At 44.1% G+C, this 24,110-nt stretch overlaps 1 protein-coding gene across 1 annotated transcript; it reads right to left on the reverse strand.

The window, feature by feature from the left end:
- Window positions 1-17,961: 17,961 nt before the first annotated feature.
- Window positions 17,962-21,169, reverse strand: LOC136516786 (PGR5-like protein 1B, chloroplastic). The gene is made up of 11 exons (XM_066510268.1): window positions 20,780-21,169; window positions 20,524-20,645; window positions 20,312-20,408; window positions 20,105-20,205; window positions 19,937-19,993; window positions 19,747-19,823; window positions 19,542-19,590; window positions 19,085-19,195; window positions 18,892-18,989; window positions 18,737-18,812; window positions 17,962-18,239 (listed from the first exon to the last, which is right to left on the reverse strand). The coding sequence occupies exons 1-11, from the start codon at window positions 20,970-20,972 to the stop codon at window positions 18,201-18,203; spliced, it is 1,020 nt and encodes a 339-aa protein (XP_066366365.1). The 5' UTR covers window positions 20,973-21,169; the 3' UTR covers window positions 17,962-18,200.
- Window positions 21,170-24,110: the final 2,941 nt, after the last annotated feature.

A 24,110-nucleotide genomic window follows, 5' to 3' on the forward strand; every position in this document is an offset into this window, starting at 1 on the left:
CCGTTGGGCAGGAACCTTTAGTCCCGGTTGGTATTACCAACCAGGACTAAAGGATCCTTTAGTCCTGGGGGCTAAAAATGCTGAGGCTAATGCCAAATTGGGACATCGTTCTAAAGTCTGTTCTCTAGTAGTGCTCTTACCGGCTACGGCGGCGCTCACGGCCCGCGGTGAACGAAGCACCAAATTGCCAGCCAATAGGGCTTGCCAGCGTCAGGGAGAGGGTCGGATTGCTAGCTGGTTGCTATATCTATCTACTAGAGTGCTAAAGTGGAAGGCGGGCTATGGACAGCGTGAAATCACAAAAACAGCGTGGCTCCAATGGTGACAAGGCAGGCAACGGTGGTTGTACGTGGCTCGGCCAGCCCAGGCCGAGGCTACGATAAATACGTGAGGACGTGCATGCGGCGCGACTCGGAGGGAGCAGTCGTGAGGTACCAGGATGGGACGGCTCGTCCAGGCGAACTCGGTCGGCGGCAACGAAACAGAGGCCATGCGGTAAGCTGCGCGCGGAGCCAAGGCACAACGCAACGAGAGAGGGGATAGTGACATCGCAACCAGGTCATAAGTGCGACGTGACTACGGAAGCAGGCAACATCTCGGCGCGTAGGTGGTTCGAGTGGCGGAACAAGTGCCACGTCAACTAGACGATGGCTGCCACAGCATGAGCTCGGCCCGCTCATGGCCTCGCCGTCAGCGACCCCAACCTGGTACCACGAAGACGAACGCGGCCCACCCCGACCCGATGGGCGGCCAGCTGCCAGTGAAGTTGGCCAGCGGAGCAGCGGCCACGGCCAGGAGTTGTCGGGCAGCCGTGGCACCATGCTCGCGTGGTGACCGCGACCACGGAAGCCCAACGGCTGAAACGGCAACACGCACGAATTTTAAAGCTCAACAAAAACAACTAATTACCCCACCTAAGGCTCAACCGCTAACCCCATCCATAGTTCACGCTACCCAGTTCCTAGCGAAACCATGGTTATGATCAACAAGCCGCTGAGGAGGAAGATCAACAAGTGCCAAGATCAGTTCGTCGCGGAAACATCGGTTCGCGAACAAAGCACCAAACACATAGTTCACAGCGTGTTCTTACGAAGTTCGAGCAATTTTAAAGAGAGCAATGTAACACCCAACACCACTACGACCTATACCATTCTCAAATGCTCACTTAGATGCAATCAACAATACCAAAACATACGGCTAGTGTCTAAACGTTTCTGTTAGAAATCAAATGTCAAGATTGCATTGCCTACCACCTTTCCATACTTAGAAAATCATGTATTTCAGTTTTTAACTAACATCCACTACGCGTTTGACTTAATTTTTAAAAGGTCTAAACCTTGTCGATTTCAACTAGCAAGCATATCATGACATAGCCCATACTGCATATTAACCCATAGGAGCGAAATACTTAAGCACACTTTAACTATTTTGCTCAATATAATTCGTCAAAATAGTATTCTAACTATAATTTTAACTTCCTACCGATTCATGAAAAGTTCTAGTTTAATTTCGGATTCAATTTCTGAGCTATCAAATATACTATTGAACAATTTCTACTCACCAAAACAAAAGTTGCATTTTCCTCTACTAAACTTGCACTCCAATTTGTATTCAAGTAATAAATACGAGTTATATTTTAAACAATTTTTATAAAAATTGTTTTTCATGCTTAATCGAATAGAACAAGTCATTCGCTATTTATTTGCTAAAATCGTTATCGGACATTTTTTAAATACTTCACGCACTGAGTGAGTTACCTTGGATGTTTATTTGAGTCCACAAAAGTGAGTCACATAGGATTCACTTATTACTTCATGTGCGTATTAGGTTTTCAAAACCCAAAAATTTGGTTGACTGATTTCTCTTAGGCCTTAACCTTGGTGCTAAGCGAGCTCGTAACACCTGAGGTGTTACATCTAATGACCTTGAGTTAGTTTAATCTTAACACATAGTGATAGTAGTTATATGATCATTAACAAGCCAAAGAGGAAAGAAAAAAGTGTGCCTTATATTAGTTACACTGATGACTGATCGATGAGAGGCAACAAATAAAACAACTCGTCGCTTGCATTTGTTCGTTCTTGCTAGATTCTGACCTTACATTCGACAGCCCTAAACTCCAAAGCATTTGCTGTCACGCGACAAGCATTCTTAGCTTGCGCGCGCGATTACAAAAACCCTAGCATAACCCGTCCTTTCGATGGAATGCTATTGAGGGCCACATAACGTCAAAGAGCGTATATATATCTGTTGGGCTAGCTAGCTGTTGTGAGTTTCTTTTTTTTATTTGGGTGCTCTGCGTAATGTCCTCATTTGATAGAAGGATGCACTAGTTCTTCTGACGATATCATAATAAATTAAAGGTTGAAGTACATGACAAATTAAAGTAACGCCATGATGAGTTATGCATGACGACAGATGTTGCTAAAACAAAGTTCTCTATGCATTACAGATCAACATGAATGGATTGGAGCTGAGGATTGCCCTGTTCGCTTGGCTGATAAGCCATGGCTGAAAATACTGTTGGCTGATTTGTTGTGAGAGAAAAATATTGTTCGTTGACTGAAAAAAGTACGACTTATAAGCCAAGCGAACGGAGCGTCTGTGTGTTTTATTTATGCTCAATCTCGTAGTGATATTGAGTTAGCAATAATATCATCAAGAATAATTCTTACATGCATGCATAATTTTTACACACACTAGAAGCAGTAGTTGTCCTTGTTGTTCCTTGGATTCCTTTTAACACTAGAAGCTAGCTAGGAGATTAAACTAGGAGGATGTGAAAAAAAGGATTATGGACTTGGGTGGGTTTTTACATACTAGGTAGCTATCTAGCTAGCTGCAGTACGTCTTTTGATCATTAGTTAAGCCAAGCTGAGTTGTTGATCCATCAAATGAACAATCACTAGGAGTGGGAGAGACCGTATGTATCATTTGTCCTATATTTGTATACATATATATATATATTCAAGCACTGACGATGATGGACCAGAGGATGAGTTAGCTAAGCTAGCTAGTTTAAGACCCAATTGGAGGCTGGCTGGCTTATTAGCTTCCGACAGATCACAGCATGCAATTGAAATAAGCGGCGGCGGTACGGTGCCCCAAGGACCAAGGTTACCATACTTAGTAGGTACTCGCCTAGCAGGCAATACATATATACCACAATTAGCACACCAAGAAAAGCTGGCTGATTAGCTTAAATTTGAACTTGTTCCGATCCTAATAAGCAGCAGGCTGTCCATCTGGACATATACATGCACAATCGACGTATATACTAGCTACATTAATACTACTGATGATCAGTACTATATATGCATGCAGGCACCTGGTCACATCTCATGCATGCATGTTCCACACTGGCCTCCACTTCATGATGCAAACTAGCCAGTAATCCACCAGTTACTTGCTGCTATATATTGCATTGCATGATCCAGGATTTGTCTATATATGTGCATGCATATATTTGTATATGAGTGGAGGTGGCTCTTCGATCTCTTGATGAGAGACCCTTTGATCTTCTTTACTACTATCTACACAGACGCTCCGATCCCTAGCTAGTACTAGTAGTGATGTATAGTACAAGTGATCGAGCCATGCATGCAAGACAACAACGAATAAGACAAGGGATACTCGAAGGATCCAGTAGCAGTTGTTTAGCTTAGCAAGCATATGAGGCCTATGTTATACAAATGTAATGTACACCAGCAGCCATATATTGGAGTTTGTTTTGATGCATAGAGTTCCTTCCATCTCATCTTCTACTGGACTCTGTTGGATCTTCTTCCCTTGCTAATAATTGCAACAAGGAGAGGAAGGATGGGACAAACAAACAGATGCTGCATTGGGATGCATGACATCGATCGATATTATGTTAGGAGCACATGACGCGTACGTAGGGCATGCATAGGACATTTTGTTTGCTTCTATCTTGTTGGCCTGGCCATATATCCATGTGCTTACCTGGCATCATGCATGCATGCATATCATCCCTGGCCTCCCTCTCCTCTCTTCTTCCCTCTCCCTGTAAAATAAAACAACTAATTAATAACTTGATGGGGACTTGGATTGTTGGAGGCACCCCTTCCCCTTGTGTGCTGCCTCCTCCTCCATGCACCCCTTGCATTTGCATTGAGAGGGATCGAGAGGTTGCATTGGGATTGGGTAGGTAGCTAGTGATCTCGATCGATATTGGATGAGTTTTGTTTCTTTGGGCCGCAAACTACTACACGCGCGTGTTCAGATGAGTTACCAATGCAAGCACCATATATATGAGTTAGAGTTACCGGCGAATCAAATAAAGAAGACGATGACAAATGTGACGTGCAACCACGCACAATCTTGGACGTGTCATCAAGCTACCATCGCTCATATAATATGCTTATTCCTTCCTTCCTTCCTTACAAGCTGTAGTGACGATTGGCGGTAGCCAATGCAGGACCGGTCGACACTTGACCGTCGGCAGGCAACAACCGTCTACTATATTAATATTATATATATTCACCCGATCCTTGGAAGAATCATCTACTAGCTAGTTACGTTACGGCATAAAAAAACAACCGATCGAATCAACTGTGCATAAGCAAGGGAAAACTTCAGTGATAAAAGGATCAGATCAGATCAGATAGAAAACAGCATGCATGGCATTCATATGCGGTAACTGCAAGCATAATATCTTGCAGATTTTCAGATGGCACATCATCCAAATAAACTGGCACTCGATCGGCTCATGCATGTGGTATATATGCACCCAGCAGCTAGCTCTACCTACCTAAGATCTGCATACCTCAACCACCTGCAAATTGCAAAGGTCCCGGCTGTACGGTCCTACATACGTACTTGCCTGAAAACACAAGAAGTACAATTAACAAAGGAGAAGAATTCCTATATCTGTCTCTTTTTTTTTTACTTTCCATGATGCCCTCATACATCTCTCCTCTCTCGTATGTGATCTAGACTCATGTCCAGGGGTGGATCCATAAATGGGGCAGGGGGACTAAGTAACAGAAGGAGGCTTCGAGTTGCATTGATTGGGCTTCGATAGGGTTGCTGGGCTGAGCTGAAGACGAGTTGGGCTGACCTACTTCTTATATTTGTGGCCCACCGGGGGGCTGCAGCCCCTGAATCCACCCCTGCTCATGTCCGTGCAGTACCCATACAGGTTAGAATAATTCGCGACCAGCAATGGTACAAAAGTCCGATTCCAAGACGCAGCAAGCGATAGCATAAAGTTCGATTCCAAAACGTATTGGGAGCGAGGAGCACAATCACCTTCGATAAGCTTTGACAGGTGGGAAAAAAAGTATGCACAAGGGGACGGTGGCGCCTGCGATGAGGCACCATCCCGAGCCCTCCACAAGAGAGGAAGAGAGAGAGGGAGGAGTAAAGGAGAAAGAGGTAGAGAGAGAGAGAGAAAGAGAGTGACCGGTGGGAAGAAAAGTATGCACACAAGGACGGTGGGTCCATTGATCGGCCTCCCCTCATGGTCGTGTAGGGTGACACAAGGTTGAGTGGGCCTCGTCTCACTAGTGCAGAAACGGGCTTTACTCCCGGTTGGGAAACCCTTTCAGTCCCGGTTTCCCAACCGGGAGCACGAATCCGGGACTAAAGGGCACATCCTTTAGTCCCGGCTTCTCGCCCGGGACTAAAGGTGCACCTCCCGGCCTGGCCACGTGGGGCGGCCCTTTAGTCCCGGTTGGTATTACCAACTGGGACTAAAGGTTTCCTTTTTTTATTTCTATTTTCAATTGATGATTCGTTTTGGTTTTTGAATAGTTTTTTGAATACGCATTCTACGCTGCTAGTAATATACGTATTCTACACGTTTATAATGTTCGAACATTTTGTACAAACTAAAGTATGAAACTAACGTATATATTACATGCATATACATATATTGTACGTTATTTTATGTACATATAATATATATATATATATATATATATATATATATATATATATATTATAAATAAAGCTTGCATTGTATATTCTATCATATCCTTGGGATAACAAATTCACTCCATCTGGTTTGGCTTCCATGTTTCATTGACGTCATTGTAGAACTCACCGGCGGGGTTGAGGACCTGGTCATTAAGAAATCCTGCTATGGTCTCTTGAATTGCTTTCAGTTGGTCACGTCGTATGACTTTTTCCTTCAACCATAGAGTCTTCAATAAAAATTAAAGGAAAAGTATTAATATATGTATGTGTTGGTCACGTGATTACTTATATATATGAGCAACAAAAGAAATTGTGAATATATGAATATATTTATATAACGTACTTTGAGGATCTCTTCAGGAGTTCTTTTTGCGTACGCCATGATGAACTCGCAAACATAGTATCCGCAGTAGTTGTTCCCCTGTTCTTGCCTCAGAACCCACTTTTACGAGAAAAAAGATCCGGCGAATTGAAAGCATGCATTGTGTTAATTGAATTATATATATATATATATATATATGTAGCTAGTACTTACTTTGTGTGCGATTACATCTAGTGGCGCTTTGCAATGTTTCATGTGGTGTTCCTCAATGAAACTTTTCCAAACACTGCACCCAATAAAATAAAAAATTAATTTGGCCTTTAATAATTGTTGCAGTTAAGAGATCGGGGTATATATAGTTGGTAGAGAGATCAAATTACCCTTGATAATATCTGTCATGTCTTGAAACTCTGTTTACTCTTTTCTTAACGAGTCTAAGATGCTCAAGCGACTATTGGTCATATCGATGACCATCAATATCCAGTGATTGCTGCATATGTTTTTATACACAAATATAATCGACATTAACTAGAGTCAACATATATATATATATATATATATATATATATATATATATATATATATATATATATATGGGAGATAGCTTAGCTAGTAAGCAAATAATTGAACAAATGTCCATATGATCGACATTAATTATTTAACACTCACTTGAAGTTGTAGGGGAGAGTATGTTCTTGTTTTGTTGGTTCACTAAGAACCTCATGAGATTTTTCTCGAGTTCAGCTTTCTATTGAGGCGGAGGGTTAGGGTGTTTGAATACGACATTTAGATCAATGAAACCAACATCATTATTCTTTCTCTTCTGAGTTCTGTCATCTCATATCTGCATATATAAAAATATAGTATGAGGATATATAATTTATATATATACATGTAGCTTTATATATATACACTTTAATAGTAAAAAATAATCACACTTATAGACAATAGCAGCTAATGAGACTTTTGTCGAGAGAGTCTAGGTGGCATAGCTGGTGTAATTCTACAAACTCGACATATATAACGTCATCGCCACGGAAGTAATGTTGGTTTCTAACTCTGACAGGAACAAAGGCCTCTCCCTGTTCATACACCGTCATGTACCACTTGTTTAGCAGGTATATTTGCGTACCCAGTTCACCTAAGGCCTCAGGGTTGCATAGACTCTTTCCATGTTCAAATTTCTTCCAAGGATCCACTTTCGGAGCAGATGGTCCTTCAGCGAGCACTTGGGCAAGGTCTAAACCAGTTTCCTCGTAAAATCGAGCCAGCTCCTCAAAATCGACGTCTAAGTCTAAGTTCGAACCATATTCATTACGAACGATAAGAGGGGGGACTGATTGTTGCCATTGTTGTCCGAGTTGTGCAATATCTTTCCCTGGTCTAGTCTTTTTCTGCGCCGCCTCAAATGACTTGGTGAGAGAGCGGTCGTAGTCTGATTTTGGTAGGGTCTTTTGAGATTCCCGCTTTTTTTGGTCCACCTTCTTTCTTAGAAGATCTGGAGGTAGGTAGAAGTACGGTTTCTCCGGGTTCTCCCTTGCTTCTCGTTGCCTTTTCACTTTGTCGAAGAAATTATCCACATCTTTTTGTACTGCAGCATTTAATTCCTTTTCCCTTTTCTCGTAAGACAATTTTTGGGGAATAATTGGATTAGATGTGGCTTTCTTCTTTGTCGGCTGGTGGGCCAACAGCTTCGTTTGTGGGGCGGACCTCTTAGGAGCTGGCTTCTTCTTAGTCATCGAGGGAGGCGGGGAAGCCGTTGGAGACCTCTTTAGAAGCGTTGGAGACCTCCTTAGAGGCGTTGGAGACCTCCTTGGAGGTGGCGGTGGTGGTGGCGTTGCCACCTGATTTCCCAGAGCACTATGATGATCTGGAGATTAGATAATTGGACTTAGGTTGGCGGAGATCCTGCTGTGTGAGTACAAAAAAGAATAATTAGGTATAAGAAATTGTTATTTTTAATCATGCATGTTAATAGAAAATTAGTAAAAAAAAATTTTGTTCACTTATGTCCGCACCTATTGTCTGGCAATTGAGGAAGCGACGGTGGACTAGAGACCCTGGGAATAATGATGTAGCGCTTGCGCCATAGTATGAATGTCTTCTCTGCTTCTCCTAGAGTCTTCTCCCCATCACCTCCTGGAATGTCAAGAGCTAGATCACTAAAACATTTGTTAACTCTATCCACTGAGACGCTAACATATCCAGGTGGTATTATTGCCCCATGGATTCTTGGTGTCTTGGTAGGATCTAGAAGAGAAAAAAACACCGAGAGCCACCATGATTGTGGCATTCTCTTTTGGAATATGTAGCTCACATGATGTAAATAGTGCAGTGATGTCATCCACAGGGAAACGTAGCATTGCGTCATCTTGATTTGGTAACTCCGTGAAAGCGTAGCTGCTTTTCAACTGATCAGGGGGGCTAATATTAATGTTGATTCCTGCATCTGATGCCTGCCTTTGGGCGCTCATTGCTATTTGCACTTGCTTTATGATTTCGTCTTGCATTCTAGCTTGCATGTTTTTTCGCGCTCTTATGCTTGAAGCAACGCCTCCTGTGACTCACGAACATATTCCTCCAACCTGCTGATCCGCGCTGCTTCCTCATCCTCCCTTCTCTACCGGCTTTTGTAGGTATATCTATCATTAGGGAAACCATGCTCCCAAGAAATGTTTCGTCCTAAACCTCTTGTTCGGCCACTGTGTTCAGCAGTCCCGATGGCATACGTTAGTTCATCCTTCTCTCTATTTGGCCTGAACGCACCAATAGCTTTAGCTTGTAGAGCATAAGATAATCTTTGTGTTGCTCTTTTGAGTTTTGGGCCATGAACCAGCTTCTCAGTCTCTAGGTTCAGTCTTTCCCCATGAGCGAAAAAACAATTCTTCGCGCGTTTGGGCCAATTGAGTGATTCTGGTGTGATACCCTTGGTAAGAATGTCCGCTTCCATTTTTTTCCACTTGGGAATGGCAGTCGCGTAGACACCAGATCCCATGCCATGGTGGTATATCTTCTGTCGGGCATTCTCTTGGTTCCTCCTGACCCGTTTCTCACCCTCTTCTGATGTCTTGTACTGTACAAAATCATTCTAGTAGGGCCTCAACTTCATGAGCGGGCCCCTAGTATTGAAATTGGGCGTTAGGTTCTTCTTGACGTATTTCGTGTATAGGGATTTCTTCCAAGTCTGGAATTGTGTGGCTATCTTCTTCATAGCCCACTTTCGAACTAGCTCCTTCAATTCATCATCGTTGATATCATCATAATCATCCGCTTGCAACGTGAAATGTTGAAGGATATCATCCCAAATTAAATTCTTATCAAGATCAGAGACAAAACTCACATGAGGCTCGCTGATCTTTTGCTTCCATTCACGGGCACTAATCGAAACTCTGTCCCTTACAAGGTACCCATAGTGTTGCACGAATTTCCTTGCATGTGGACCAAATGGTTCGTCTGTCTCGATATTGAATTCCGATATTATGTAGCGCCCCTCCAATGGCTTTTTTTGGCCTCGTATATTTTTGCTTTTCATCGTTGTGGTCGTCGATCCAGAGGGCTACGTATAAAAAAGAATAAATAAATATCATGTGTACACATAATAGATGATAGATATTCAAATATATATATATACCTCGCCAGTATTTTCTTGCATGATATTTTCTTGGTTTTCTTCAAGAGCTAGGTATTGACTCCCGTCATCTACATCCTGCTGGTCACCATCGGCAAATTGAGTGTCGATGTTGATAATATTCATCATTTCTTCATCCATGTTGTCTCTCGGGGCAGCCATCTAGCTTTTACTCCACTAGATATATCTATAAAAAATAAAACATGTTTCAATAAATAACCATCTGTACTAGTTGACCTTGCTTACGTGATCATCTCGGCGAGCATTTCTCCACCGGACGACACCGTACTTAGCCAAGGAAGAGCTCCGATTCTGCGAGGAAGGAAACACGGTCTTCCACGACCGTTGTCGCTCTCCCTCGTAGAATCAAAGCTCCTCCTTGACGTCCGTTACCGCTCGGCAGAGAACATGCTCGCCGAGATGAACACGGTCCGCAAATTCAACTAGTACAGATTTTCTACAATTTTCTAACTATTTTCTAAGTTTTTCATTTCATGGAAAAATTAATTCTAAAAAATAAAAGGCATAATTTCTAAGTATTTCATTTCATGAAAAAAATAATTCTAAGTGACCTGCTCGATATCGGTGAGCTCACGGGCGTTTAGGTTGCCGAGGATAGTAACATTTGCAGATGACATTTGTAGGTCAAAAGTTATCAAATATCCATCAAATTATAGCTCAAAAATATGTTTCAATAAATAACCATCCATACTAGTTGACCTTACTGACGTGATCATCTCGGCGAGCATTTCTCTACCGGACGGCACCGTACTTAGCCAAGGAAGGGTCCGATTCTACAAGGAAGGGAACACGGTCTTCCACGACCGTTGCCACTATCCCTCGTAGAATCAAAGCTCCTCCTTGACGTCCGTTACCGCTCGGCAGAGAACATGCTCGCCAAGATGAACACGGTCCGCAAATTCAACTAATACGGATTTTCTATAATTTTCTAACTATTTTCTAAGTTTTTCATTTAATGGAAAATTTAATTCTAAAAAATAAAAGGCATGATTTCTAAGTTTTTCATTTCATGGAAAAAATAATTCTAAGTGACCTGCTCGATATCGGCGAGCTCGCGGGCGTTTAGGTTGCCGAGGATAGTAACATTTGTGACATTTGTAGGTCTAAAGTTATCAAATATCCATCAAATTATAGCTCAAAAACAAGTTTTAATAAATAACCATCCGTACTAGTTGACCTTACTTACGTGATCATCTCGGCGAGCATTTCTTCACCGGACGGCACCATACGTGGCCAAGGAAGAGCTCTGATTCTACGAGGAAGGGAACATGGTCTTCCATGACCGTTGCCGCTCTCCCTCGTAGAATCAAAGCTCCTCCTTAATGTCCGTTACCGTTTGGTAGAGAACATGCTCGCCAAGCTGGTCACGGTCCGCAAGTTCAACTAGTATGGATTTTCTATAATTTTCTAACTATTTTCTAAGTTTTTCATTTCATTAAAAGTTAAAATAAAATGTTTAGTCATGGAGTCCATAGAAACAACCATATTTTGACCTAGCAACACATTGTTAATTGTCATTGCGTTGCATTGCACCCTGGACCGCAGCAACGAAACGAAAACTGTCAGGCCGGCTGTTCGGGCTCCGATTCTACGAACGAAGTGCACAAGACAGCAACGCAACCACAAAACCATGACCGATAGAGCTGAACGATGACTGACGCCTGCCTGGTGCTATCGATGGAAACGAGCCGCACCGCTGGGCACCGCAGCCGCGTGGAGTCGATCAGCAGCACGAGTTCTCCGCCGTCCCGCATGTCGCGTTTTACAGAAACTCAAACACGCTCAAACACACAATGCTACAGACAGGCACATACAAGAGATCGAAACTAATTACAAGGCTCGGCCGCGCTCCGGTGAGGCAGTGCGCTCGGAGAAGGCTCGGGCGAGCTCCGGTGAGGCAGCGTGGGGAAGACTCGGCCGCCCTCCGGTGAGGCAGCGCGCGGGGAAGGCTCGGGCGAGCTCCGATGAGGCAGCACGGTGAAGTTTCAGCATGCTCCGGTGAGCACGAGCGAGGTTGGGGCCAGGGATGAGGACGGCGTGCGCTCCAGCGAGGATGAGCGGGGCGCGCTGGCTGGCCGAAGAAGAAGCGCGTTGGTCGGCCAAAGAAGAGGCGCGCTAACGAGGCGAGGGTAGGGTGGTCGCCTAGGAGCGGCGGCACTGCTGGATCGATCTGGTGGAGAAGATGAGGTGACGGCATGGCGGAGACAGAAAGGAAGAGAACTAGGGCGTGGGTTATAAAGGGATACCTTTAGTCCCGGTTGAAGCTACCAACCGGGACTAAAGAGTCTTTAGTCCTAGGCTATTATTACAACCAGGACTAAAGGTCTGAGCTTTAGTCCCGGGTGTACCCACGACCCAGGAGTAAAGGGCATTTGGGCGGGCTGCAAAAACTGCAGCTCTACCTTTAGTCCCGGGTGGTTGATCCACCCGGGAGTAAAGGGGGATCTGTCCCGGCTAGTGTATACACCCGGGACTAAAGCACCACCTTTAGTCCCGGGTGGTTGATCCACCCAGGAGTAAAGTAAGTTTTTTTCCTTTTTTATATATTTCTTTTATATAAATATGCAGAGAGTTATTAATTGCATAATAAAAAAAATATTATCCAAAAAAATTATAAAAAAAATTCTTTGACTTGGTTTTGTATTATTATACGCAACAAAAATTTGTAAACTAAACTCTTTTGTTTTACTGTATAAATATTTGACATAGTGTAAATAATAATTACAATTTACACCATGTAAAAATATACTACTTAATTAAAATCATTAAAACTATTGTTTTTGACAGGAAATTAGTTTTCACATCTTATTAACGTTCATCATTTGGTTTTTCATCACACATTCTCCACGGGAAATCCACCGTGTAGCAGAAAATTCATTTGAACCGTAGAAAATATGAAAACACGACAATAAAATCTGAAGTCACAATTATTACATAATAGGTCTAATACATCACTATATATATCAAGCGGGCACAGTAGTGAACTTTTTCTTAACATATATCCCTTGGTTATGATCGCGCCGTAACCATGGAGTGTCCTCATCATTTAGCTGGATGCTTGGGTCTTTAGTCACTGTGAAGGGTGGAATTCGGTCATCCTTTTCATAATCTTCTGATATGTCTGACTTGTCTTCAATTCGTTGTTGTTTTTTCCTCTCTTCAGTTTTGTAGCCATGTCCTTGACATAGAACACCTGATTCACATTCTTGGCAAGGACGAACGGTTCGTCTTTGTACCCAATATTGTTGAGGTCCATGGTTGTCATTCCATACTGGCTGTCGACTGCTACCCCGCCTCCAGTCGCCTTTACCCATTGGCACTTGAACAAAGTAACCTTAAAAGTAGGTGCATAGTTTAGTTCCCATATCTCCTCTATACGGCCATAATATGTTTGCTTATTTCCATTAGGGTCGGTGGCATCTATACGGACACCACTATTTTGGTTGGTGCTCCTTTTATCTTGGGCTACTATATAAAATGTATTTCCATTTATCTCGTACCCTTTGTATGTGAGGATATGCCACGATGTCTGCCTAGCCAACAAATAAAGTTGCTCATCAATACTCTCATCACCCTGATATTCTTTTCGCAATCAGTCGCTGAAAGTTTCCATGTGCTGACACGTAATCTAAGCTTCAGACTTCCCTTGAAACTTGGATCGGAGCAACTCTTTATGTGTCTCGATATATGGATCCACCAAAGAGGAGTTTTGCAGAACTGTGTAGTGTGCTTTATTAAAATAATTGTCATGCATACCAATATATGGTTTCTTCCCTAGTGTCCCATTTTCACTTAGTCTCCCCTCGTGTCGTGATTTAGGAACACCAATTGGGTCAAGGTCAGGAATAAAGTCAACATAAAACTTAATGACCTCCTCTGTTCCATAGCCCTTGGCAATGCTTCCTTCTGGTCGAGCACGGTTGTGAACATATTTCTTTAGGACTTCCATGAACCTCTCAAAGGGGAACATATTGTGCAGGAACACAGGACCGAGAATGCTAATCTCCTTGACCAGGTGAACTAGGAGGTGTGTCATGATATTAAAGAAGGAAGGAGGGAACACCAACTCAAAGGTGACAAGACATTGAACCACATCATTCTGTAGTTTAGCTAGATCCATTGGATCGATTGCCTTCTGAGAAATTACATTTAGGAATGCACACAGCTTCACGGTGGCTAGACGTACATTTGGAGGTAGAATTCCTCTTAATGCAACGGAAAGCAATTGTGTCATGAGCACGTAGCAGTCATGGGACTTTAAGTTTAGGAATTTTTTCTCTGACACATTTATTATACCCTTTATATTCGAGGAGAATCCAGATGGTACCTTGATGCTTGCTAGGCATTCAAACATGCTTTCCTTCTCTTCTTTGCTAAGAGTGTAGCTGGCAGGACTTAAGTAATGGCGTCCATCATCTGTCTTCTCTGGATGTAGGTTGTCTCGTTCTTTCAAACACCGCAGGTCCTGTCGTGCTTCAAGTGTGTCCTTAGGCTTCCTATACACACCTATGAAGCCTAGCAAGTTCACACAAAGATTCTTCGTCAGGTGCATCACGTCGATTGCGCTACGGACCTCTAGGACTTGCCAATAGGATAGCTCCCAAAATATGGACTTCTTCTTCCACATGGGTGCGTGACCGTCGGCGTTGTTCGGAACAGGTTCGCTGACATGTGCCTTTCCAAATACTACTTTCACATCCTTGACCATATTGAGTATATCCTCACCAGTTCGGTTGCCCGGCTTGGTCTGGTGGTCTGCCTTACCTTTAAAATGCTCGCCTTTCTTTCTTAGGGGGTGATTCACAGGAAGAAATCGACAATGGCCAAGGTACACGACCTTTCGACATTTTTTCAAGAATATACATTTAATGTCATCGAAATAGTGCGTGCACGCATTATATCTCTTGTTTGATTGTCCTAAAAGATTACTTAGAGTAGGCCAATCATTGATTGTTACAAACAACAATGCTCATAGGTCAAAGTGCTCCTATTTATGCTCATCCCACACACATACACCTGGTCTGTTTTGCTTCGTACGTAGTGGCGGGCAATTCGTTATCCTTCGGAAGCATCTGCTTTTGGATTTTCAGTAACTCCCTAAATCCCTTGTCAGATACATCATTCTTTGCCTTTCATTGCAACAATTCCAGTGTGGTACCCAACTTTTTCTGTCCCGCATCACAAGTTGGGTATAGCAATTTCTTGTGATCCTCTAGCATGCGCTCGAACTTGATCTTCTCCTTTTCACTTTCGCATTCTCTTTGTGTGTCACGAATGGCCTGACCAAGATCATCAGTGAGCTCATCTTCTACCCCTACCTCTTCTTCAGCTTCCCCCATTGTAGTATCATTGAAGGCCCCATATTCAGCAATAATGTCATCATCGTCCCATTGTTCTTCTTCACCTTCTTCCATTACAACCCTGGTTTCTCCGTGCTTCGTCCAACAAATATAGTTTGGCATGAAACCCGACTTCAACAAGTGTGAATGAAGACTCCTTGAGCTAGCATATTCCTTCAAATTCTTACATATGACACATGGGCAGCACATGAAACCACCGCGTTTGTTTGCCTCGGCCACACGTAAGAAAGAATGCACGCCCTCAATAAACTCTTGGGAGCGGCGATCAGCATTGTACATCCAATACTGTCTCATCTGCATTACATGACATATATACCATATTAAAACCTAGAACATAATTAGTTAATTATACGACATGCATGCCACCACACAAGGTATTAATTTATGAAAGTCTCGCTACAATGTAGACAATCTCAACTATCACTAAAAAACTAAAGCTAAAATGCACTTCAGCAGCATAAGGATTTCGCGGCCAATCCTAACTAAAGCAGACAGATCATGCGTTTGTTCAACATCTATGGGCTTCTTCCGTAGGATAACTGCCTCATCAGCCGCCGTAAACGCCTGTGCAAGAGAGTTTTGCACGTGTTCAACATACTCTTCCTCTCAGTACCAGCCTGAACATCCAGTGCCATCCCACTGAAATTAAAATAAAAAATTAGAACTTTAATCACAATCATCATGAAAATAAGTATAAATTAACCATAATCATCAAATGCGACAAAATAACTCACATTGCGATCCGGACACTTGTAGAAGATACGGCCCTTGTTGGGACACTCCTTCCTCACCCGGTACTCTATCACAATCTTCTCCTCACACTTGCTGCATGCAATGAGAGGGAGGTCCGGCCTCAGTCGCTTTGTAACCCGATGAGAGGCCGAGGACCCGGAAGCAGTTGCCATCTACTCTCTATACTCATTTTTAATATAATATAAATTTCTCATTTTATAAACAAATAAAATTAAAAAAAACTCTAAAATTCTCTATATCTCTAAAGCATGAAGTGGGCTATGCATGCTAGAAATGAAAGCTCAATACTAGTTTTGAATAACTACTTTAACCTTCCTTCATCCAAATATGCAAACTTTAAAGTGATTTTGAGCTTAAATGGCTTACAAATAAAAAAAATCTACCATAAAAAAACCACATATATCTAGTCCACAAAATGAAATAAGCTACTGATGAAACATGAGAGTAGAACCGAAGAATCGATGGAGGAATGGAAGAAATCTTGTGATCACCGGTGATGAGGAAGAAGAGAGGCCGGCGATGAAGCAAGAACACTGAGCTCGAAGTGGCTTGGGCTCGGGGAGGAACAAGGGGTATATAGGAGGGGACCTTTAGTCCCGGTTGTATACAGAAACCGGGACTAAATATCCCTTTCTAGTCCCGGATGGAGCCTTTAGCCGGGAGTAGACTTTTACTCCCGGTTGGAGATACAAACCAGGAGTAAAAGTGAACCTTTAGTCCCGGTTGGTAGCTCCAACCGGAACTAAAGGTCCCCTCCAGCAAAAGCCTGGCGCAGTAGCCGTTAGGCAGGGACCTTTAGTCCCGGTTGAATCTACCAACCGGGACTAAATGTTTCTCTAGTCCCGGACGCGAAAAATACCGGGACTACAGCCAAATTTTAAAGTCGATCAAAGGTCGTTTCTCTACTAGTGTCTATTGGCCACTCTAAGAAAGCACACATGGCGGGAGAGAGTCACATATTCTACCGATAGTGAGAATGATTTCCACCGATTGCAAACCATCCTAAGGAAGCATACGTGGGGGGAGGGAGTCACATAGGTTCGGTGAAAATGGTTTATACCGATTGTGAACCGTCAGTGAAAGTTTCAATTACAAATGTTGTTGACTAAAACTATATTTCTAGTAGCGATCGGGATTGGTGTTGTGATGAAAAAAATGGCAGGATATATATCAAAATAGCCACATGGCATGCGTGCAGAGAAATTAAAAGGGGAAACAAACGCATGCAGCAGGTCGGCGACTGGGTTATATCTGCACGCATCATGTGTTTTGCTTAAAGTTGAACACACCTGTAGCTAGCTAGATAGATAGAGGTTATATACTATATATTGGCAGTGATGGATATGACGGTTCCTTATTTTCCGGAGAACGAAAGAACACATGACATTACCTACACTTTCTACCGAGGGCTACAGGATGAGTAGAGAGAAAGCTGGAGCAACATGCATGCTACCTGGATTTGTTTCAAGCACATGCTGCTGCAAAAGTTAGCACCTGCATGGATGTTTCGTTTCAAGTTCACCGTACCTGTTGGCTGTTTTGTTCAGATTAGGACTGGTTTTGTTTCGAGCACATGCTGCTGCGTGGACGCAAAAGTTAGCAAAAGCCAAAAGCTGTGCATATATGCACCTAGATCGATCATGTGTATAACCTAACATTTAGGCGACCGAATTTTTGTTTGGTGGAGCAATGCAAAATGCTTGCTTGCTAATTCTGTTCATCGATCTGGAATGGTATTAATTCTCTGATTGCAGCTTGCTTGAGGAACAAACTAAAGCTATTCAAACATGAAAGAGGCCGAGTATATAGCAAGCTAGAGAAGGAGGTTCGGTTACGTGGGCCGTGTGCTGGGCTTGGGCTCATCAGTCAGCCTGGCCGTGGCCGGTCAGTAGACCTGGGCTTTGCATGCATATCTGTATGTTCATTGCCAAAATCAGTGCTTCAAAGCCCGGACTTGAGATGATCGCATACGTCATGCCAACGTACTGGACTGTCAATAGTGATTGTACAATCGGCAGGCGGCAGCTGCACCTAAGCTTTTCCTTCCTATACACACACAGCACTCTGCAACTCATCCAAATCATGGATGATGACCATCCATAGTCTGCTACAGATTCCCAGCTGAGGCTGCTACAAACCAATTCTAGTAATTGTTATACTGTGCGGACAGCCACCTTTATTCTATAGAATTCGCAAGCTCTGGAGCTCCCTGTTCCTGAAAAAAGAAATTAAAATAAAATGCCAGATTTTATATCATCGGAACTGTCACTTTTCAGGCTGCACACAGTGTGTCTCGCATGCGCTTGACCACATTTTGATTTTATATCATTAGATAAGAAATTTGATTCAACATAGGTGAGCTCTTTAGCACCATTATGACAGACACTTCATTGTAGTTACTTTGATGTTATATGTCCCCACTAAAATGCAGTCTATGTATCATACATTTTAGGAACAACAAATAAACAGGTAACTCTATTTGTACTTGGCCAGCATATTTACTGGATTGACTACAAAGCAACAGCTAAACATCATTGGTATAAGGTTGTGCATTTTTTTCCATACCCAGCTGCAAACAGAGACCAGAGTTGTCGCAACAAAAAGCGTGGGCCAAAGCTTTTTGAGGGGTGTTCATACTAATTTGCAAGGCAAGCAGTACAAAACGTTTCACTCATTTATCTGCTACATATGCTGCAGAGTGTAGACTCGTACCTTTGTATATGCACTTGATGCTTCTGGAAGTGTGATCACCCGAGATTTTGAGTCATATTCCAGCTCGGTACTGCAACTGGAAATAGAACATCGCAACGATGCTTCTTAGAAATAAGCACATCAAGAGTGACATAATCTATGATAAAGGGACATACTTTGCACATTTCACTTTGTTTGTTGTACCGCCACTAGAGACTGATAGTATAGTCCCAAAGAAGGAAAGGTTCTCAGTACCACAATTTGGACATGGCCCCTAGATCCAGAGAAAAATAAAATCATCAGTTTCCTTTCTACTTCAATATATATACTCTGCCATAAAGAACAATGGTTAGCGCGACGGACAAATACCTTGAGGATTAGAAAGTCCTGGACTATAGCCTTAGTCAATAACTGTGCTAAGAACAATATTAGGGGCAAAGCAGCAAACCATGTGAAAATGAATCCGAAAGGCTCTGGCAGCTGCATTATTCAAGAAGAATGCAGAGTTAACAGAAGAAGGATGTGGACCTAGACCAATGACTTAAGCATGGGTAATTTTTTTATCCTCGAACAGGCAGAGAGCAATATTAATAAGCAAATTGTGGTCATTCTTCAAAACTATAATTTGATACGTACAGCTTTATTATCCAAAAAAAATATAAATACCAAGAAATATTTATTCTTTCAACATTTCTTGGACTAAGTAGTGGAGCTTTAGAGAGGGGGTGTGTCAGAGGGGCAATTGTCAGGATGTATCGCATATTTGGTCATAGCTTAGTAAGAAATTGGATAAGAAATAAGGTACTTGAATCAGGTGGACACTGACCTGGAACACATTGATCTCAAAACCAGTCAATTCATCAATGAAAAAGAACCTAAATGTAAGGAAAGTAATGTTAGATATTCATCAAGAGGGTGAACAAACACAACAAATTAAAGCCTACTAGCTTAAGTAAGTAAAACAATAACTGGAACAGTCATAGATATATAATAAAAGAAGATTTAAGTATAAGAATGAAGGATGAACTCACAGTCCCAGAGCTACAGTGGTGGCTGGAACATTTAGCAGGAACATCTTTAGGTAGTCAACATTCAAGTCACTGTACACCTGTACCATATAGGATGCATATCAGAATACTTACTTGCACAGAGTAAAAGGTAATCAGCCTGCCATTGGAATACATAACTCCAATTCTAATATTTTTTAAAACAATTATTTACCTTATGACTCCTTAGACTGCACCTGGGACCCTCCATCACAATGACACTGCCGTCTGTCTAACGAAGGTGATCGAACAGCATAGCAGAGAACTTTGTCAGCGAACATGGACATGAAGTGTGTATATATATCATCCTTGCAAGTACACAGGATGGAAGGAGAGGCCCAACCTTTAATTTGAGTTTGAGTTCGTCGAATTCAGCATCAGACATGATGGGGCTGCCAGCGGCATAGGCCATGGAAGCTTCCAGAAGCTTTTGCTCATCTTCGCCTGGAAACAGCACACAGGAAAGTAGTAATTTGTATCGACGCCACCTATTTTTTGCGCAAAGACTTGAGCACAGGCTGTTAGTAGTGGAGCAAATAAACATGCTTACTTAGAATGACGACGCTGCTCCCCTCCCACATGAGCTCCTCCTTGAGGTTGTCAAACTCCTCGTTGGACATGATGGCCTTCTGGTCAATGTAAAAGGCCTGGTTCGTTGGAGGGAACGCTCAATGATGAGGCATCAAGCGAAATTATATCAAAGAATTAAGCTGAAAATCCTGTATGTATGTATGTCCTTGTTGTAGGTAGGGTAAACAAAACCTGACAGGCTTGCAGGAACTCCTGCTCCATCTCTCCGAGCGTCTTCTTCTGCTTCCTGTCGATGTTGCAGTAGGGGAGGATGTTGCTGTCCACCACCTCGTCGTCTTGCTCCTGAACCTGGCCTGCCGAATCAAAGCCACAGCCACGGAAAGCAAACCAGTTATATTATATATACTTTGCTAGACTAGATGGATAAATAACCGAACTTGTGCGTAGTTAATTAAGTCGAACAGGTGGAGTGCACCCGGTGGCGGACCTTGCTGCTCTGTGGCGCGAAGACAGCGGCGGCGGCGGACGCGCAGCACAGGCAGGGCGCCGCGAGCAGGGCGGGGGCAGGAAGAGTACAAAGAGACGGTTGTGGTGGCGGCTGGCTTGGAGCGGAAGCGAGGTGGTGCGTTGGAGAGGGATGGGAGGCGAGACGCCGGCGATAGCCACACCTCGGACGCCATGCCAAGGGCGTTGCGATCGAGGCGGTGACTGGCAAGCAAGCGACAGTGATCAGCAGGCGAGCGAGCTGGCTCCTAGCTGGAGAAGAGAGTGTGTGTGTGTGTGCGCGCGCGCGTGGTGAGATGTGGAGCAGCTGGGCGGAACCGCGGGATAATGGAGATATGATTGGTGGGGAAGGAGCTCACTGATTCCCCACTCCTGGGCGGTAGGAACGGGATGTGTGGAGGAGGGAAGAAGAAGAAAGCAGAGCATCCATCCGTTGTCCATTCCTCCTGCTCCTGCTGCGCGCGCGGCTTCGTTAGATTTCTCGACACTTGTCGTGTGGTGGGAGCTCATTGCTGATCCTATGGATTTTTCCTTCTTTCAGAAAATTGGCACCAATTGCGACTTGCGAGCAATATTTGGAGACAGGAAAAATCGGTTTCATAGCATCCAAAGTTCACGACATTTAAAAAATATCATCAAAAAACGTTCGTCACGTAAAATACCACCGAAAGAACGAACCGTTACCTTCAAATATTATTCTATCACGATGGCGACTGTTGTCATGAATTCCTCCGTCGAGACACCTTTCTTTCTCAACCCAGCTGTCTGGTTGGGCATGGGGCTGATAGGCAGTGATACATGCCCTACGCCGCGTGGCTACCTCGCACGGCCCAGCCGCGCCGGGTCCGCACGGCGGCGGCCGCAGCTGCCTCACGCCCTCACTTCCGTGGAGAATGCCAGGAGACTAGTGCCCTGTGTGCGCGACTGTGCGTACGTGCATGGATCATATATCAATCGAGTTTGCGTGCATGCATATATGAGTACTCGCGATGGTTGGGATCTGGGACGATGGCTGCCTATGGCTGTGTCTGAACGCCAAGCTCGGAGCCGTTGATCTGCTCTCAACTCTCACCACCACCATTCCCCACCGTTGGCACCACCGTTCCACTGCCGAGCCGTGTGCCCCACCATCTCCGCTAGCATGTTATCACCCCTGCGCACGATAGCAAACAACTCCAGGCCGGAGCCACGCCATGTCGCCAAAACTGCTGCTGTCCGCCGCCATGGTCGGCTCTCGGTCCGCCGTCGCTGTTACCATGGGTGCAAACCACCAGCGCCTCGGCCGAGCGTACCACCACGTCCGTCCGAACTTCTTCCAACCACGGCTCACCTGAACTGGGCAAATCCGCTCTGGGACGCTAGATCATGCCGCCGCCAGATGCGTTGTTCCTGCTGCTCGCCATGGCCGCAACGCGGGGAACTCCCGTGGACAGCTCCAATCGGAGGCGCCTCCACCAAGCCAGCTACACTGTCGCGTCCACCACCACCGCGTGCACCTCCTTCGGCCGAAACTCCGCGCGGCAGCCCTGCTTCGCGGGCCGCCTCCGTCCTGCTCGCCGCCGGCCTTGTTTTTTCCGCATGGTGAGCCGCCCCATCGCTCTTACTCAACCCCGCACAAGCCATGCCCAGAACAGCCCCTCTAGCACCCCCACGCACCTGACGTGTACCCGCGGCGACCTTGTAGTCACCGGGTTCGCCATTGCTGCATGTCGCCGCCGTCTCCCGTGTTGCATGCCGCGCGAGCACGAGGCCATGCTCCTATGAGCCATATCAGGCCACGCCACTGACATCGATAGGTGCGGCCGGCCACCGCGAAGGCCGCCGGCTGGTCAGTCACGGTCGTTGTGCCCTCTCCAGGGCGAATCGGGTTGTGCCCGTACGCCGACGTGTGTGCTCTGTTTCTCTGAAATGGGGGAACAAATGTGCCTCAACGGAGGAATTCACGGCAAAAGTGGCCACCGTAACGGAATACTATTTGAAGGTAACAGTCCATTCTTTTTGTGGTATTATTACTCTGCAGCCTCACTCGTGTAGTTTTGGCCATCCGAAGCTGACTTTTACATTTGTGCCGCGTTGAGTTGAGAGTTGAGACCGGGCCGGAGCGGCTAGCTGCCAAGATGTAGTGTAGCTGATGTAATATTTCTCTACCTAGTTTTAGTCATGAATGATACGACGGGTTATTTGGATTCTCTGTGCCCCTCGGGCCTCTCGAATATTCAGGTTATAAATTTTCTGGTGATTCATGTGACTATTTTTATGTTTTTTGTTGTTGTTTCGACACATTTAGCAGGGCTTTCTTGGCAATCTGTGATCTTGTATAATTTCAGTGCCCCCCCCCCCCCCCCCCCAAAAAAAAAAACCAAAACTCCAAAGGCCTTAGAATGCCTTGAAAGTCATACCAAACGCGTTGGAACAAACCAGAAGGTGTAAGCACAACCTTTGAATCATTCGCCTCCCGATGCCCTAGTAACCCCAAAAACACCTGAGAACATATCATTCGTGACCACCAAGGTGCAACGAACACATTCCTCTAGTGACTTAAACTTCACACATGGACTCTTAACAAGTGGCCAAACCAAGGCATTCGAAAACACCATAAATCCATGAACCTATGTCTAGAGGCCTCGAGGGTCTATAACACCAAAGCAATGCATCATCTGGATCTCGAAACTGGCTCAAAAAACATTCCATTGGGCACTAGACATCTAGGATGAGTGAACGATACATCCAAGCTACCCGGTAGTCGTCGGTGCCCCAAAATTGTTAGAAATTCATGAGCTATAGCACACGAAATGTGGCAGAAATGTGAAATTGACCCAAGAAGCAACACAAGCCTCAAAACTCCTTCCGGTCACAGAGTGCTTAGAAATTTGTTTCAGACATGCTTGAGTGACCAGAAGGCATGGAAGTATCTTTCATATCCTAGGTTTTCCTCATGCCCTGTTATGCCAAAAACACCTAGAGAACATGTCATTTGCGGTCAGGAAAGGGAAAGAAACAAATGTCACTAGCCACTTGACCTCTGGAACACTTGAGTGCAGCCTCTGGGCTGCCTAACAGTCGACCAGTCTGGGGTCTGTGCATGACACCTTGATCTTCAAGATGCTAGAGACTCTAGAATAATACTTCATCGTCAAAACTCTATAATAATACTATTGGAGCTATCTGTAGCGACATCTTTCATATATCAATTTCTCCTGATATCTATGCTTAATTTGTATGCTATATATGCCACTGACTAACCCCTGGAAACTAACGTTTTTTGCAAGTTACTTATATTTTTTATCCATGTTGCAAAATAAGGTATATATGGT

This window comes from Miscanthus floridulus, chromosome 17, assembly GCF_019320115.1.
Source record: "Miscanthus floridulus cultivar M001 chromosome 17, ASM1932011v1, whole genome shotgun sequence".
Classification (NCBI taxonomy): Eukaryota; Viridiplantae; Streptophyta; class Magnoliopsida; order Poales; family Poaceae; genus Miscanthus; species Miscanthus floridulus.